This window comes from Labrus bergylta, chromosome 10, assembly GCF_963930695.1.
Source record: "Labrus bergylta chromosome 10, fLabBer1.1, whole genome shotgun sequence".
Taxonomy (NCBI): Eukaryota; Metazoa; Chordata; class Actinopteri; order Labriformes; family Labridae; genus Labrus; species Labrus bergylta.
This window is the reverse complement of record NC_089204.1, coordinates 15,024,506-15,043,567: the sequence shown is the minus strand read 5'-3', so window position 1 is coordinate 15,043,567 and position 19,062 is coordinate 15,024,506. Positions and strand designations below refer to the sequence as shown.

The 19,062-nt window shown below is 37.9% G+C and overlaps 2 protein-coding genes across 3 annotated transcripts in view; both read right to left on the bottom strand.

Moving 5' to 3' along the window:
* bean1 (brain expressed, associated with NEDD4, 1) overlaps positions 1-3,404 on the bottom strand; it is a 40,196-nt gene extending 36,792 nt beyond the window's left edge. Inside the window, exon 1 of the mRNA XM_020649711.2 lies at positions 2,801-3,404. The gene's annotated coding sequence lies outside the window, so the exon portion shown is untranslated. The remainder of the gene's footprint in view (positions 1-2,800) is intronic.
* Positions 3,405-12,661: 9,257 nt separating this feature from the next.
* Positions 12,662-19,062, bottom strand: part of cdh5 (cadherin 5) — a 35,678-nt gene continuing 29,277 nt past the window's right edge. For both annotated transcript variants that reach the window (XM_029280389.2, XM_065959589.1), the window contains exon 15: positions 12,662-18,134. In XM_029280389.2, coding sequence (XP_029136222.2) covers positions 17,747-18,134 — 388 coding nt within the window. In that variant the 3' untranslated portion in view covers positions 12,662-17,746. The remainder of the gene's footprint in view (positions 18,135-19,062) is intronic.

The window sequence follows — 19,062 nt, the reverse complement described above, 5'->3', positions numbered from 1 at the left end:
TGTAATGATCAGAGCCTAACTGAGAACATCATTTCCAAAAATAAGATAACGGTTTATTACAAACATTAATTTGAAACGTTTCTTTAATTTTCTGCTGCAGAACTGTTTATTAGAATAGCAACCAATGCTGTGGCACCAATTTCACCTCACTTAGTCAATTGTGTAATGTTTTGTTCATGTCGACTTTAATTGTATAAACAACCCACTTTTTTTTAGCAGCTCTGGTTCTGGAAGTAAATTTTCCCATTTCCCCCAATTCACAAAATCCTTATATCAAGAGAATGACACCTAGAAACCAAGACAACCAGCTACCTCAATACTGGTGATAAGATATTTGATTTGGGACATAAACAGCATTGAAAAACTGAGAAAAAGGCAAAGACTGTGTCCTTATTGTTCTACCAGAGTCAAGGAACTACCCATCCCAGAACCCATTGCGAATGAAACCGCTTCTCCTTAAACGTAACCCTTGTTGTTGATATCGTGTTAATACTGTTAATACAAGTATTGTTGTACCTTGTAGTTTGTGTTTTATGAATAAGTCACATTCACTGCATCATAACATGACCCATTTTAGCTAACTAACTAGTTAGCCAGCTAGTGAAACTATCCGTTTGCACACGGTGCAAAGGGGCGGAAAACATTGCAATGGTAACAACCAGCTCCACCAATCAGAGACGTCGCTGTGACATTATATAAGCGTGGATAGAGTAGTTATTTTCCCCAACATCTCAAATAAACCATGTTTTTCTTAAAACAAGTTTGATATAATACGAACTTCTGTCTTCTACAGGAGCATATACCATCGTTCCACACTCGGTTAGCTCGTGGAAAGTCTACCTTGGATGGTTATGACATTATGGCTGATAGCTAAATGGCTATTACTTCTGTAGCCACACGGTTGAGCTCTATCGATTTGTGCATCTTTTGGGTGGAGTGGGTGTATATCTAGTCTTAGCTCATTGATCCTGTCACAATTTAAAGAGTGTGTCAGTATAACACTAAAGTCAAAGGACTTTTTGTAGCCTTGACCTTCACAGCTGAGTGGAGAGAGAAAGCCACTTAGATAACACGGGGACGAGCTTTGATATCCTCTGGGGAACCCGGCATGGAGACTGCACGCAGCTCTGCTACTGTGAGTCTCTTTAGAGCAAACTGTCAACCTCTGTCACGGAAAAGTCACACGTATTAAAAACCTGGAGGAATTTATTTTAACACGAATACACGGATGAAAACACAAAATGTATCAAGGGAATTAATAGTTCTGTCTTTTATAGCTCGTTATTGATATTATCTATTTTCTGTGACAATTGCTATGTTGTCTGTTTTTATCCTGACCCATACTCGTTACGTCATCTGTACCTGTTTGGATTTCCTCCTTTCCATACGCTGAAATAACTTTTTATGTAACTCCTCATGCCTGCTGATCTGAGAGATGGCAGTTGAAAACATTTGGCCAGTTCTCCTCTCTGTACTGTAAGTGTTACTGTAGGGTTGTAAGGCTTCTGTACTTCACTGCTGAAACAACAGAGTTAGAGTGTGTGGGAGGAAAAGCCTGGGAGGAAATCTGCGCAAGAGAGAGAGATAAGCCAATCCAAAAATCACTACAACACGCCTACAATGTATTCCTACAGGGACATACAGCATGTTTGTGGTAGCCCTATAATGTAAATGTCATTTTTCACATTTTTATTTTGCCTTTGAATGTTAAATTCTTTGATAAAAACGTTTTACTGAAATCGCCTTGGCATAAGCATTATATTATATTTCCACACCATAGTCCTTTTGCATGGCACATCTGTTTTTGTTTTGAGACTGGGCTTTAAAGTTCATCTTGTTACACATTTTCCATCAAAAATTCCATATGGATGATCAGTGGGGTTGATATCTAATGGGTGCAGAGGTCATAATAAACTCATTCAAGCCTTTACTGACCTCGCATCTGCATCCATTCTGTTTCTAGATGATGTACAGTCTCATTACTACTTCCAATCATCCAGGTGGTTCCAGTGGTTGAAGTAGGATTAATGAAGAAATTATAGAGTTGTAATTTACCGGAAAAGTTTGTGCTCCCTTAAGTCAGAGAACAGAAGTATAGTCAACAAATATAATAAATTAAAACACCATTAGGCTGCTGATCTAGCGTTAGTGTCAGTGTTTTGAGATTATTTGAAGTTTAGCACAAATGTATTAGCAGTGTTTTCATGTTGTTGCAGGAGGAGGCAGAGGTCATTTACTTGAGTTCATATTTTAGCAATTTATATAATTTATGTTACATTATGAGCCGTTGATCTATAAAAAAAAAAGTAAACAGCTTAACGGTCGATTATAGCAGTCGAAAGTGCAATAGTTCCTTCAGTAAGTGAGTTTAAGCTGCAGTCAGTGGAAATGAAATGAAGTAAAACTGTATCAGTCAGAGAGAATGAACACTTGAGTGCAGTTACTAAATAAATGTGATCTGCACTTTATAGTGTTGTAGTATTCTCCTGTGCAGTGCACCTACCGAATGGTTACATAATATCATTTGAGGTAAAAAAAAAAATACCACAAAATAAAACAATAGCATAAAAGTACCAATGAGATAGGCTTAACAACCTGACGTCTCTTTACAGTACATCTCTATTCTTGTCTTGCACAGTATTTAAGTATACTTTTAGTTTGAAGATCACGAGCGAAAGAGAGAGAGAGAGAGAGAGAGAGAGAGAGAGAGAGAGAGTTTAGACAGGGATGGGAAGAGAGAGAGGGGCAGTATGAGTGAAACCGAGTGAGAGCGTGACAGTGAGAGAGATTTGCTGCTTACCTGCAGAAATGTAGAAATATATGTCCACGAGCACGCAGGAGTCCTTTCATCTGCTCCTTAATGTCTCTTCACATCTCTGTCAGCAACAGCAACAATATCCTAGCCGGATCACCCAGTCCGAAGCTCTCTCTCTCTCTCTCTCTCTCTCTCTCTCTCTCTCTCTCTCTCTCTCTCGGGACTTGGCCCACCTCCTCAGAATAGCGCTTCGTTAAACTCTCGGTGATACCCGAGATTTACCCGCACGACGATCAACACTGAAGAGACACGCGCTCCGATCGTCCGAGTCCCGTCCTCCAAGCGGTCCTGTCCTCACAGCAGCATCATCATCATCATCATCATCATCATCATCAACATCACTGTCATAATCCTCCAACCCGCAGAGCTTTATTCTTCTCCTTGCTCTAGGAATATCCCTCTGTCGATAGCGCAACCATCAAAATCATCAATAGCGTTCATCTGCTTTTCCCTCCCGCATCCTCATCTTCCACTTCGTCTTCTTCGTGTAACTGTGTCCTCACGGCTGCCTCTCCGTGTCTCTGTCCCGTGGCTCGACTCTGCAGCCCAGTAAGTGTGTCATGCTTGGGGAGAGGAGCGTTTCATCCAGAGCAACCATATGCACAGAGTCAGACAGAGAGCCAGGAAATTACAAAACAAACTGTGATGAGGATCAGAAATCATCTTTGAAGTTCTATAAGATTACTTCTGAACGTACAGTACAACATTATATTCAAACCTTAAATTATCAAAATGATGGCAAAACAAAACCCCACAGATATTATCCATGAATCTGTGAGGACGTTCAGATTTTAGAGCACAGATAATTGAACGACGAAGATGAAATACTACAGTTTTGATATATAAGCCCTTTGTAGTAATGTAGTTATATAACTACAAAAGCTCAACACATCTGAGTATTTACTAAATACAAACATTGGCTTCCCCTGCATTCTGACCATTTTTTTTCTGAACCATTTTGTGTCTTTTTTGCACAACTTTATGATTAAGATCTTGTCTTTAAGTCTTTTTGTGTCTTCTTCCAATCTCTTTTTCAGAAACATGTTCTCACAATGACAAACTTTTATAAACATGTGGACTGGAGATTTGCAGTGTCTGCACTATTCCAGCCCTGCAGAATATCTAAAGTTTCTTTATACAAGTGTATAGCTGAAATATCATTTATTATGACATTTCTTCAGTTTTTTTAAGGTTTGCACTCGTTAGAATTGTAAATAATATGGAAATGTGAAGAACAATCCAGATTATGATTCATTTCTGTGATATATGGTCATGCAGTGAAGAGGTGATCTTATTTTAATGTAGTTTAAAGAGGCGTCGAGACTGTTGAAATGACACACTCTCACTTCCCAATGCAAATGAGTTTGAAAAACTTTGTCAACAGTTTACAAATCTGTGCGTTAAGAAATCCAAGCTCACTGAATGCACGTCCGTGTCCTCTATTTTAATTAGCAAAGTTACGTGGGTTTGTTTGATAATAACAGTTATGCAATTCTTTTTAAGAAAAATGAACCGTCACTTTTACTCCTAGACCAAAACTCACACTTGCAAAAATTCACTCCCCCCATATAAAATTGCACAAAAAGCAACAAAGGTCAAAGCTCCTCATAACACGCAACACATTAAGTCATTCTAAACACTAAAAATATAATTATTTAAAGTTAATTCTAAAAGCATTTTTTTTCATATAAACAGAAGCCAGAGCCATGTCTCAATATGTTATTACTTCTTCGATTACAAAAATATTTTTATTCAATATTTATTTTTATTTATGGGTCTCACGCCTACCTTTTGTAATTTGATTTCCCCACCATGCAAACATTTAGATGTGTGTATGTATGTATTTATTTCCGTATGTGTGTGTGTGTGTGTGTATGTATTTGATACAGGTACTCTGGCTAATGAAAATATAAAAACAACACAAATATAAAATAACACATTAAGATTTAAAAAATCCAATGATTAACAGAAAATAGAAGTTTGACGAAACATATTGCTCAGCGGCAATCTACTGAAGCAGGTGCAAAACTATATGCTGCTATTATTTGCTTGTTATTGTTATTATTATTATAAAAAAAAAAATTCTACAATTTTTACCTTTTTATTAAAAATATTTTAAATAAGAAAAAAATTGAGTAAAAGTAAGATAATTCCTACATTACTACACACATTTGGAAAGAAAGTAGTGTTAAGGTGGAACGAGCATTTCAAACTACAAGTTGTTGGACAGAAAAGGTATTTGCTCCTTTGCAGAAATCAAAGACTAGATGGCACGGAAACCTTCAGGAAACCACTGTAGCTTGTCCTCTATTTGTCCAGTTAAGAGAAAGAGTTAAAGATCTTTTTCACAACACTCCTCTGTTGTTGTAGCAACTAAGGCACGGCCCTTTGCTGTTTCAACATGTCAATTTCAACATGCACAAATTGACTGATACAAAGAAATGGTTCTTTTATTCAAGTTGAGTGTGGAAAAAACCTGACAGGCTTTCACAAAGCCCTGACTTCACCCTTGGTGACCGACCTCACTCACGCTCTTGAGGCTTAACTGGAGCAAATCCCTGCAGCCAGGTTCCAAAATCTGGTTAAAGGCTAAAACCAGACGAGTAGAGGATGTTAAAGAAGATTATTAACAATAGTTTTGAAATCACATGATTGACAATAACAATGAAGCTTTAATTTCAGATGTTTTGATATTTGTTATACACAGCACGAAGGTGTGTGATTTAATCATTCATGTGAATGTGAGGAGTGTGTTGGCGTGTATTGACGTATAGACTGATATCTCGATCGATTTCCTGGAAGCCTTGTTGCACCGATCAGGGGAAGCTGAAATGGCACCGAAACAACATGCCGTATTTACATCAGATATCTTGATGTCGAAGTAAGACACAAGGTTTCTGCCTATGAAAGGAACATTTTCCTTGTTGCTGTATACCCATTGTTATATCCCCCCCATGGAAATTAATACATAGTTAAGATATACTGTTGTTGTGATTTGGTGCTATACAAATAATGATTCATAGAATTCATTGTTTGATATTTTCAATATATGGACTCTGGTGAAATCATGTATCCATCTCTGCAATTCCCGCATAGCTCCAAAAGCCCTCAACATGAGCAGAGGTCAAATAAGCCAGAATTAAAAGACATCATCGCACATGTTTTTTCCACTTTATAAATAACTTATCCCTTAAATCTCAGTGGAAGATGCAGTTTTTGTTTTTGATTAAAGCATATTTATATTGTCATACTTAATGTTTCCACAAATTATTAATTCTCATTAATCCACATGTCAGTACAAGCAACAATGACGATTTATCAACTGATCTAGAGTAAGTTTTCAGCTGTTTTTTTTTTTTCCCAAGAGCTTCATAAAAGTATCACTTTCTTGATAATTCAGTTAAAATTTTCTGGGGTTGCTGCTTGTAATGAAATGTGAAAGAAGCCTTGAAAGTGTGTTTGGTTCTTCTGCCTCCAGAGCAAACGTTGTCAAGATGTTCAACTGAGAGACTACTTGCACTTCAACAATACAGTTTGTTTATCCGAAAATAAATACAAATTGGAGTGGCCCAGCTCTGACGTACTTTCAGGCAAATCAGGTCATATTAAGTGAAGGACTGTTTCCATGACAGAGAAGCATGAGTGTCTGACTCATTATTAATAATATAACTGATCCTGAAAATTAGAAAAACGTGTTTTCTTCCTACAACAAAGCCATTCAATTACTCCTCATGAAATGTTAAAAGATGTACTTTATGCTTTGTACCACAGTGTGGCGACAGAGTACTGCCTTATTCTAGCCAGCTGATAATTTGGCTTTCTCATGCTTACTGCTGCTGCCTCCCGTTGTATCTCTCCTGCACATCGTGAGTATGAGTTAGAATCCACAGCTTTAAACTAACACACAGACCTGTCACGCAGATTATAAGGTGAAAAATGTTCCATTTTAGGTGGAAACTCTCTGTGGAATTAAAATGTATAACTGCTTAAGCATGGTTTGAAATGACAATTAATTTAACCATACAACGACATGCTGTTGTTAAACTGCTTAAAGTATTGGGCTGTCCACGAATGACTTTGGAATCTCTATAAATAAAATAAATAATTATTTTCTGATGGCTGAGCAAGAATGTTGCAAAACAAATTATATTCTGGAATATCTTGATTTCCATTAAAGAAAAACTTATGGCTTTGTTGCAGCTATTCTTAAGTTTTAAAGAGTCTTTACTATAGAACGGATATCTATAAAACATTCTACTTTCTTTGCTGCAAGGAGCAAACGAAGCAAACACAGAGGAAGAGAGGATGAGGAAACGAGGATATCCTCCTCCTCACATTGTTGTTAAGTATTTACCGTTCACAGACAGGACGTCAGTTAAGCAGCGCTGACAATCATTGTTAAAATCACCCTTTGAGTAGGCCTACATGTTTCACTTCACATTACAGCAGCTGATAATTTCAGGTTCAGTGTTGTTGCACCAAACCACAACATGTCTCCCTCTTTCCAAACACGATCCAACAAACACAGCCAGATGGAGAACCTTGTCGGTATCTGCAACAGCTCAGGCTTTTGTGCTGGTTGTTTTTTGTTTTTTTTTCCATTCAGGTTTGTTTGTCAGTGTGTCAGTGGGATGTTTGCTGCAGCTCTGCTTTTGTGATGGTTGACTGCAGTGCTTTTCAAACCAGGAATGAGGACCAGGCCTGTTTCCATTGGGCACCCATAAGGGAGGGGTACCGGTATGTTTGAGTAATCCTGCTCTACCGTGACTTACACACAAGGAGCTGAACCCCCCCCCCCCCCCCCACAGCCACCCCAAATTCTGGCAATGCCATGTTCTACCTTTTTAGCTACATGCCACAGCTTTATGTCCGCCTCCGACAAAGACAAAACCACATCTGCTGTACAGACCAACAGAGGACACAAAACAAAAGAAACCCAAATCCTGATACACAGTGTGAAGCCAGAACCTGCGTGTGTGCCATGGTGTTTAGTCTGTGGATGCTTGTGTTACACTGCAGTGAAATATTTGCACAGACAACCAAACGAAATTATCCTCCTGCAATAACAATAGAGACAGATTTTATTTACGAGATTTAATCAAAAAGGATGTAGGCCAGGGGACAGTTTGGCAGGTTTTAGAAACAAAATCGCTCTCTGTCAAAAGACGACATCCCTTGTGTATAAATGGATGGAAAGTCTGTACGATTTGACCGAATTTAGTCTTTCAATCCTGCAATCCATTTCAGACGTCTTGTTAAATCTCTTGAAATTCATTCTGACTTCTTGTTGGGTGTCAAACCCATCAAAAAAAATCCAATATGTGATGCAATATTAAGGAAATGTGCATGGAATCACGAGACATGAATTGTTGTGCATCGAAGCATACTTACTAGGTTTTTAACTTCACCTTTTTAAATGACATTCATGAACAAAAAGCAAAAGGTTGTGTTCCCTTGTAAAGGAAGTTTCCTCTATTTTTGTGTGTATCATAAAGTCAAGGTCTCATTATTTCATCTGCAGCATCACGTATTAAGTGCGGTTTGGGAAGCTTTTCTGTGTTAGTATGACACTAAAAACCACAGTGAGAGTCATTTCTTTCTTAAATATTTCAAAAGGATTTCAGGGTTTGAAAACTGCATGGCTGCATAATCTGCATCTGTACTGAACCAGACACATTTTGAAATATGTGAGATGCTTAAACCCATTTACATCATACAGAATCCAAATTGGAGGTGCATAATGACGCTCCAAGTGCTTCAACCACACGGCCCTTTTTAAAACCCATTTCTATAGTTCAATATATGATCATGATATGGAGCAGCAATCAAAGAGAAGCACCTTGAACAGTTCCGCCTTTACAAATAATCATGCTTCGTGTTTGTAATATGTCATAAAATCTGTGTGAGCACAGGTCTCCATGCTACTCTCTCACATTCATCGTTGCTTTTTTTTTCACAGTGACAGAAACAAGACTCTAAGTGGATTACATGCTGTAGTCATGTAAACAGCTACCCGTATCAACTCCTTTTGCATGTAAACACAAACTGCAAACCCCATTTCAAAATTCAGACTTTCTTTGATCAGGCTTCAAAGGATTATCCGTTCACAGTCTCCATGTAATCTTATTCAAGGATAAAGCACGCCTCACTTTAATAGTCTGGTTTTGTACTCTGACCATAACGCAGAGTTTAGCATGTTGCCGCCAGCTGCTCCTGTCCCGTCCTCGCCACAAGTAGACCAAAGTTTAGCTGAGGTTTTTTTTTTGAGCGAAGGAGGGAAGTGGAGATGGAAGTACGCCTCTCTCTCTCTCTCTCTCTCTCCTCTCTCCATCACTGTCTTTTTTCTCTCCTTTCAGTCTCATTCCTTCCTGTGCACATCCGTCACATCTCCCAGCTATCTTCCTCGCCTGAATAAGTGATGACAGGGTAAATTTGGTGTCTGTGCAGCTGAAAAGACTCAAAATGTAAGCTTTTTGAGGGCATCCCTGTTCCTGATGAGGTGGTATTACAGAGTTTGATCAGAGGAAATAAGAGAAAATATCAAAGAGTTGAATGTAGGACCACAAAGAATCATTGCGAGTCATGTTAAAGTGCTACAGCCCACAGAAACATGGCATAGACAGCTGCTTGAAATGCTGTTTTGGTTTCTATATGTATTATTTACTGTAAAGTGCTGGTTGTAATAGTCATGTAAATCCAGGTTATTTTCCTCTGATGTTTTACAAAAAGAAAAGGCCATGTTATAGAAAATATTTGAAATTTGATACATTTGGTGTAACAGCCAAATAACTTGTCTTCCTGTGTGCCATCGAGCCTTACCTTTCTGTAAGTTAAGTCATCAAAACTACACGGTCTCCTGGCTTAAAGTGAGACAGCTCTCTGGAAGAAAGCCCTGAAGGCAACATAATACACTCATCCAGACATGTCTTACTGTGTAATGACAGTGATACAAACTGTAAACGGTCTAGACGGGTTTATACTGCACTTTGGGGTCTGTTAGTGTAATATTGGACGGAACAAGCGTAAACCAAAATGTTTCTTTTTTCCAAACACGTATGAATCACAGTCGCTCATGAGACAGAGAAATATACAACTGTTCCTCACTAAGTCGTTCAAAGCCATTTCATTGTCCTATTGGGATTTAAAGTTTTCAGTATGCAACAAGAAGCTTTTGCAATTAACTAAATGTCACATCGAGAGTTTATTCCGGTTTATTTGGATTCAACTTTTTGATAACTCTAAGATTGCTTTGTTAGTGTTGCTTATTATCCAACAGCTGTAATTGACACAAAGTACATTTGTTTAGCAAAGCAAGTGCACGACTGAAACTTCACTGGAACCTGACGCAAGAAGCATTTTTGGTCCAATTCTTCTTTTGTGCACATTACTAAGGATCTTTAAAGTTGTGTCACTTTATTTCTGTGATGATATTTCATTCAAAAACAAGTCAGCAGGTGGTTGTTATGAAATAGCAGAGCAACAGTACAGACAGTAAAACATCATAAATGTGAAGGCCATTTGATTGTCAATTATCCTACTCTGTGGTCTATATGTTGAAATGTGGCCTAAATTCACTAGAAAAACATCCACAGTTGTTTATTCAAAAAGCTGCAGTCCTTTCTCAGAAGCAAAATCAGGATGAATAAGTAACGCAATGTGCCTGTTTGAAATAGTCGTATGGTTCCTTTTATAAGTCTATAAGACAAATTGGCTGTAGGCTTTAAAACTTGTTGTAAATTAAGTTTCCTGACACATATAAGAGTTTATAAACACGGTCACATATCAACCGTACAAGGACCAAAGCCTAAAAAGGTGTATGCACACCTGGTCCTGTTTTAGAGTCAGATTTGTCGGCCAGATCAAAATCAGAAGAATCCTTGTTGAACTTTGAACACTTGAGTGTGTGTGTGTGTGTGTGTGTGTGTGTGTGTGTGTGTGTGTGTGTGTGTGTGTGTGTGCGTGCGTGTGTGTGTGTGTGTGTGTGTTGGTATTCCCAGCAGGATGTCAACATAAGGTATAAGGGGAGATTGACGTCACTTTGGTATTTCCCTCTTATAGTCTCACTCTCTGGTTTTTTTCCCCTGTGATCCCGAACACCCTGTCGTGACTAATGTTCGTGTCTCATATGGATTTGATCACATATATAGAGGACTTACCCCTCGATCCACTGGCCCCTTACAATAATAAAACCGCATGAACCTGTGCTGAATTTACACTTGGTTTGTAACAGGGAAAAACATCGGGATATCCCTCGACTCACATCTGATCACATGTCAAAGATGAGGGCGAAGGAGATCAGAGCTTTCCTCACACCGCCTCACAATGTGTAACATTTGACATATCGGATTGGTTAACACAAAGAACCAGAGTTGGTCTACAGCATATGGAATCTGAATACACTGACTATATAAACACCTGCTGGTAACATATACATTTTCTTGTTTTTGAAATCCATGTCAGCACTCAAACTTTTGGTGTAACTTGATGAACATGTGCTACAAATCCTGATCTGACCTGACCCGTTGTTGGGGTATTGTCAGCAAATTCCAGCTTCTCCTTTTATGGGCGTGGGGGGAGATTTGTCATAAAAACACATGATTTCATTTCCTTCTAATACCGGCCCTAACATCTAAACTCTCAGAACTCTAAAAACATGCTTTTGTAAGTCAGGATCATATCTGTTTTTCCTTTCATTTTTGTGTCCATATTAGCATGAAAAAAACCCCATCATCATTTCAGTTTTTTCTCAATCAGCAGCTTCAGTGGTCATTTTCTTTTTCATAGAAATGTGGTCAATGACCTTCCTATCAAGATATTACATGGAAGTGGAACGAAATGTGTTAAAATGACATCTTATAACCTTAGAAGCAATGACACTCAAAGGGCTCTTTGGATCATTTTGGTCTTGTGAACTCCAATCTTCTGGAAAGAGAGTGAAGTTCTTTTGTGGTGATTTTTCTGGCAATGGATGAGTGACACTAATACTGAAGTTTTCACTAAGGACCTGTTTCAAGTTCGACCACGAATCAATCAGCATTTTTTTTTTAAAGTCTGAATGGAACATGATGGTACTTAGGTCAAGTGCTTAATATGACATGTTGAGCGTAATTGACTGAGTAGTGAGGGTGTCTAAACAAAAATAAGTCGTTTTAAGTGACGTAAAGTAACATTATAAATGAAATAGTCAAAGTCCTCTTTACTGCTGTACTATTTTTTTTTGTCCACAAAATGTATGCTTTTCATACCAAGTACTTTTGGTACCAAATGTAACCAAATTGGGATTTTGCAAACCTACAGGTGTTGCAGCGATAGAAGCGGGGAAGCGAAATCGAAAAAAGCCTCAGCATTTTTGTAATAAGCTCCATGACCAGAAACAGGGCAAAACTAGGACAAAATATTGGAGATGCTTTTGAAAAATGGAGAGAGGTTAGACCCCAAATCAGTTTCAAGATCAATGCAGAGCTGCCTAAAGACTGAAGCTTCAGAGAGAAGGGGGTGTGGGGAGACAGCTGTCTCTAATGTTTTAGAGTCAGAGTTACACATTGTTCCTTTAATACTTTGGTCATTTTTTATTCGTCTTTTATTACAGACGGAAAATAGAATGTTTTAGCTGTATGTTAAGTGTCACCTGTGTTTGGTACAATCTTCTCTTCCAAACATTTTCACTCCAGGACATAAAAACCAAGATGGCAATGCCAAACAACATTTTTAAAACACTTTTTCTAAACTCACAAAGTCAAGTTTTGGATTGTATTTTGGTGGTTTGATTCATAAAAACATCACACTGATTAAATTTTCTTTTGCTAAAATGTGAACTCTAAAACACAAATCACCAGAACACAGAACTTCAGTGTTTATTTTTTATTCTACACTTACAAAAAATTTCAGGTAATAAAAAGTAGATGCTATACACCATAAAAACAATATAGAAAACATAGTGTTTGCCATCAGAAAAAAATTGAATTACAGTAGTTCTTATTTTTCTAAAGAATAAAGGCACATTTTGCTCCAGTCAAGAGCCTTCCTGTATTTACACAAGAGAAAAAAGTGTATTTCTACCTTGTTGCTAGATTTATTGGTTTGACACCCTTTGTTTGTATGTACAGCACATGGGTACAATCACAAGCACACACACTGACACACACGTGAATAAAAACAGAAAATCACATATTCACTCGGACTGTCACTCATGCATCAAAGATTCATCTTTGCCACTTGGAGAAAACCTATTGAACCTATTGTAACTCTTTACAGCAATAAAAAAGAGATTGTGTCAACTTTAACATCTTCTAAATACAGAGATTGAGGCAAAACATAAAGAAGGTGAGGCAAGAAAACAATTTTAGGCACATTCTTTCTATATACATGTCCCTCAAAGTAGACTCCTTAAATAACAGGTTACAGGAATGAGCATACAAATGTATCGGTTAAAGGTCTGAATTGTGAGGCTGTGACATTGAAAAATTAGGGGCAGATGTTTCTTCACATAGAGGTTAACACTTAATTTGTGCTTGGATCCCAACCTGAGAGGTATTTTTTCACTGTCTGGATCCAAAATGATTCCCTTTTTGATGAAAGGAGACAATGCACTCACACAGCCACTGATAACCTTTATAGTTAAAAAAAAGAAGAAGAAAAAGATTGGCACTTTTAAGGATTTAAAATAACTCAAAAACAATTTCAACGATATATACTGAATTAGCTGATGAACAGATATGCAGAGAAAATCAAATGTAATGTCATAATGTGCATATTAAAGTCACTGTAGAGAAGCGAATAACTCAATGTCGGACTAGTAATAAGTGAATGAACATGGCAGCCAGACATCATTGTGTTCTTAATGTTGTTTTTCTTTGCTAGTAAAATTAGTCATGATCTTCATATTGTTTTTACACATTTATTGGTTGAAAACTTTTTGGATATATATATATACTGTATGTTTTTTTTTATTATTCCCCTAATGAGTTTTCTAGCAGCTAAAAATGTTGGCAAATGACCCTATTACCTCCGTAAACATCCCAAATTTTCCTCTCTGTACTGTAAGTAAACACAACACTTATTGCTGTTTGGAGAATATATATTGGAGCGTCTCTATCTGCTACAGGCTGCTGGCTTCTATACCTCATTAACAACATGAAAGTTTTAATCAATTAATTAATGAATTTGTTGTAGCTCAAATCATAACGAGGAGAGTCCATTTTTGATCAACACATTAAGAATGATACTGATCTATGATAAGATTCGAAAGAGTGTTCACTAGTCCCATGAGCTTTCTCAAGACTCAACATAATTTTTATAGTTGTCTTTTTTTTTTTTTTTTTTTTTTTTTTTTTAAACAAAAGTCAAGTTTTAATTAAAAATGTAATTTTCAGTGCAACAATCACAACGATAAAATAAAAATGATAGAATAAGAGGCAATAATCACGGGTCACCACCAAAGTGAGGATTTCAATTTTTTAAATCTAAAAATGAAACTGTGGGTCATTTCTGCTTCTTGAAGATGCCAGGCTAACAGGATGTTAACACCACCTGGATGTGTGTCATCGTTTCATCCTGAACATCTTTGCTCTGAAGTGTTTCTGCCTAGCTGGAAAACTCATCACTGCCCTACATTGTTCTCTTCTTCTTTCTTTCTTGTTACCCCCAAGCTCATTCAGTGTTTCAACTTGCCCCGCTCCCTTTTCCTCTTTAAGATTGTTTCCCAGGCCGGGCTAACGGGAAGCGAGCACAATGTGTTAGCCCTCTTCGAGATAACACAGACAGGAAGGGGCGGGAACAAACCTCCCAGATGGACAGGAAGTTGATTGCAGTGTTTGGTTTAGCTGATTAGAGAACGAAAAGAGAGAGAGATATGGTCAAGCAAACAAGGAGCTCAGGAGATGCGGAATGAGAGTGAGGTGGAGGAGCTTGTTGCTCTAAGTATATATATGAAACCTACAGGAAGGCATTCAGAGGGCTTCCAGCTATTGTGTCCAGCGTTTATCGAATGGCATTCCACAGAGGTCGGGTTTTAAAAAAACAAGTTCAAGTCCAAACAAAACAGAATAAAACAGCAAAATAAATAAACTTCATTCTCTAAACTAGAATGATTTACATTTAAAAAAAACAATGGGACTGTCTAAAAGACACGTGGCAGTGTCTTCATCAGAATTAAGCAGGACTCAACCATGTATTTAAAGATCACAATGGCAACAAAGCTTGCTTATAGAGAAAGGGCTGCACTTTACAATGACATACACTGATTTATAAGGTGTCACTTACAACAATAAGTGACCTTAACTCTATGAGCTTTCATAAATGTTTGTTTCTGCAAAAGTCCACCACTTAGCCATTATGTCTGAATTGATTGTTTAAATGCTACAGAAGTGTCGGCTCAAACTTTTAATTCAAGAGGTCTTAAGCCTTGAGCCAGATGGCTCAGGTTGAAAAGGTCATGAGAGATGCAAAGTAGGTCCAAGGCAAAACCACCTAAAATGCTAGTAGTACATAACTGATTTGGCCAAAATGCAGTAAGCAGTATGCGAACAAATGCGAGACCTGCCAAAAAATACCCCAATGTCGTACTGATTCGGAAAAAGTATTCCTTTCGTACTGTCTCACAGCAGCAATGGCTATCGTTACAGGGGAAATAATCCCAATCAGACCAAACCACACAATGGTACTGCCTATTATCTGTTTTGATTCTCAAAATCCAAAAAATCTAAATGAATAACTTGTCAACTTTTTCAGACTGTAAGTCGGTGCTACACTTGAGCAAGGTTTGCCGTCAGCTTGGCTGTTGTTTATTTCTGCATTCCAGAACAGGAAACCAGTTTAGCCATGCCTGGCATACTGCAATTTAACCCCGGACATACAGTCATACTGCATACTACTGTCAAAAGGCAGTATGTAGAAGGCGATTTTGAAAACAGCCCAGGTCACTCAAAAGTTTCAAGCCTCAATTCTTCAATACAGTGTCGTTATTTTTTGTAAAAATGCATCAGATCTTCTGAAGACTGTCAACATATTGGATCGTAGAGTTTTTGTCCTGACAGTAGCCAAAAAGGATGAAAGGTTAAACTTATTCAAGCCACCTCAGACCCATCACAACTGCCCGACGAGCTGCCTTTGCCACTCAGTGTTTCCGCAGCTGTCTGAATGACTTTTGTTCTAGTAGGCCTCTGAGAATTGAGCTTTCATCTCAACAATAACTGTGATGATGGTTCCTGTCAAATAAACCCTGGGAACACGCTGTAATTCTGTCTGAGCGTCAGTAGTGCCATTTCCTTTTAGTCCTTCCCTCCATCAGTCTGTTGTCATTTTTTTTCTCTCTCAACAGAGCACAAGATCGCAAAGAAAATTGACAAATGACTCACTTAGGAAAGATTCCTTGTTCATTTCAGGGTTACCTCGAAAAAAAACTCCCCTTGTGCCAAACATCAGAAACTTTTGATGGACCTTATCTGAACTTGTTTCTTTTTGAATGTGTAAAGAATTGTTGCAAACATCAATACAGCTAAACATACAAAGCTTGTCAAAAAACCCAGCGAGAGCGTATCACAAAATAATGCACAAGACAGACTGATGAGTTTTCCAGGGTTCAACTTTCATTTTTTTGCATTTCTGTTCATACGTCCTTGAGTTTAAACTCAATTTGGCTTCTCAATTTTTCATCTACTTTAGATGGGTTAGGGATTGATTCTCTCTTTCCTCGTTCTTGCTTTGATAGTGCCCTTTTTTGTCGAATATCAAAAAACATCAGAGTTCAAATAGATTACAAGCCTCCAATACCAAAGAGAAGAATAAGACAGAATACGATGATAAAAAGCTCAAATTAAAAAAAGGATTTGATTTGAAGTGCACCATTTTGCATCCCCAGGAGAATGGAAAGAGAAATAAAAATAATTCTATTAAAATTGTAATATTAGTCTGAATATTTCAATGAACCAACTCCTAAATGACTTAGTGATGTTTTGAAATACTAGCCATGCTATATGATTATGCATAGTTATTTAGCACTGTCATTGTCGCTTTGAGTCCATGTTAGGTCTTCCAAGTTGCACGATCAGAAACTTACAAACATGTATAGCTGATAGGTGCAGATGCAAATTGATATTGGTGCACGTAAAGATATCTTTAAAAGAGAAACGATACAAACTTTTACCTTCAATACAATCCCAGATTTGTTAAAGGGGGATGCAAAATAGGGCCACATGAAATAAAAGCAGTACAACATAAAGCAATGAAATAACTGAGTTACATGTTTGACCAGCGGTGACCTCATAAGCCAATAATATTTCAGAGTAAAATATGATTAGCTGCAGTTCCAGTAGAGTTTCATCTGATTGGAAGTTTAAGTTTCCTCATGTAGAATGAATTCAGCAAACATTACACAATGCTTCCTGTGAAGGGATAAAAGGCCTCCCAACGGGTGGATCCCATACTCTCATTAAAACTCATTCTTCTTCCACATGTTTCGATGTGGTCACTTCCTTCTCTGGTGTCCTGTCCTGGTGTTACTCTAAAATAATTCCAAAATTTCATCGGAAGAGGGGAAGGGCACCAAAAGAAGTTCTTTAAGAACAAAAGCAGCTTGTTTCAAATTGAAGCTTCTTCCTGGAGTTTAACGATGGTGAGTGTGAGGAAGAGTCGATAAAAACATAGGACACAAAGAATTACACACGATAACAAAACTTAGTTGTTTTTTTTACTATTGAAGCAGGGCGCCCTGATTCCTTTTTTTCAGAATCTAGAGAAGTCTTTAGAGAAAATGGTTGTCTGCTCGATTGAAGCTCCTTTTCCAGAAACAAAATGGAAAGCCTAAACGACTGGTTTGTGTGTATATTTTCTGCATGCGTTTGGCTTTAAGTGGGTGTGTTTCTATGGCTGTTTTTGATCTGTGTATGCGTGTGTATTTTGGCATCACATGTGCTCATTAATAGACAGTCTCCATCAGTATTGATGGTAGTACTCAGTTCCATCCACACCATACAGCTCAGCCAGGGTCCTGAACCTCGGCCCCCATTCGCTAAGGAAATCATAATCCACGTTTGAGCCAGTGGAGGAACTTTCCAGAGAGCTGAGGCTCCCGGCTAGAGACTCAGGCCCCTCGTAGCCGTAGATGTGCAGAGTGTCAAAAGGGAATCCGTCTCTGTCATGATCCGCTTCGTCTTTCTTGACCTCGATCATGGCAGCCATGTCCCCCTTACACGCCGTGGGTTGTGGGAGGTGGTGGGGGGCTTTCTGGACCATCGCGTAGAGGGAGGGGTGAGGGTGGCGGTCAGGGTGGCGGAGCAAAGAGCCATCATTGCAAGCAGAAGAGAGGATTGAGACATCATAGCTGAAAAAGAGGAAGACTGTATGTTAGCTTACTAAATGAGCTTGATCATGAACTATTTTCTAATTAAATATCTCAGCAGATTGTTGCAGACACATTGTTGTTTCAAATGTGTTTTAAAGGCGTTTTAAAGCTGTATAAGCCTACATAAGGAAAAGATACAAATTTAATTTATGATTTTAAACTCTAGAATTGGATCCTACTTCAAGGCTAAGATGAAGATTTTGCTCTGCTGTCTCTCTCTCTGTCTCTCTGACCCCCTCCCCACCTCAACAGGGAAACCAAAATAAGCACCGGACACTTAATACTGATGTCACTTTAATCTTTAACTTCTACTGTCCCACCCTCATCAGCAACCAGAAGTATCTGCATCTGTCACTTTAAGACAGAGGACTTTAAATAATACACTGGAGCACCATCACTTGTTAGTGCCAAATTGTATTTATACATAGTTCAAGGCCATGCACATTTGTTGTTGTTGCTTTTGTTTTGAATGCACACCTTTTGCACATTCTTAAGATTTTTATATATCTGTACTTATATGTTTAATTGCTATCTTTAATAATTTGTGTATACTATTGCAGTTTGTGCCGTGGTTTGGAGAGAAACAATTTTTTTTAATTTTGGATGTCCAGTAAGTAGGCAAAACTGACAATAAAGATGACTTTGACTTTAAAAAAATGAAAAAAATCCGAAAGACCTCAATCTGAATCTTTATATTAATTAGTATAAGTACATTAACAAAAAAAAGTCCAGTTTACTTTTGCTGTTGCTTGTCATTTGTCAGTCTGCAGATGTTCATAGCCGTCATATGTTTTGACAGCATTCAGTGTGGAGATAAAATCTCTAGTGTACAAGATTATGTATGGATTTAATTCTCCTTAAATATGGATACGATTAGATTCAGATTAAATGTGACTGTAATGATTTG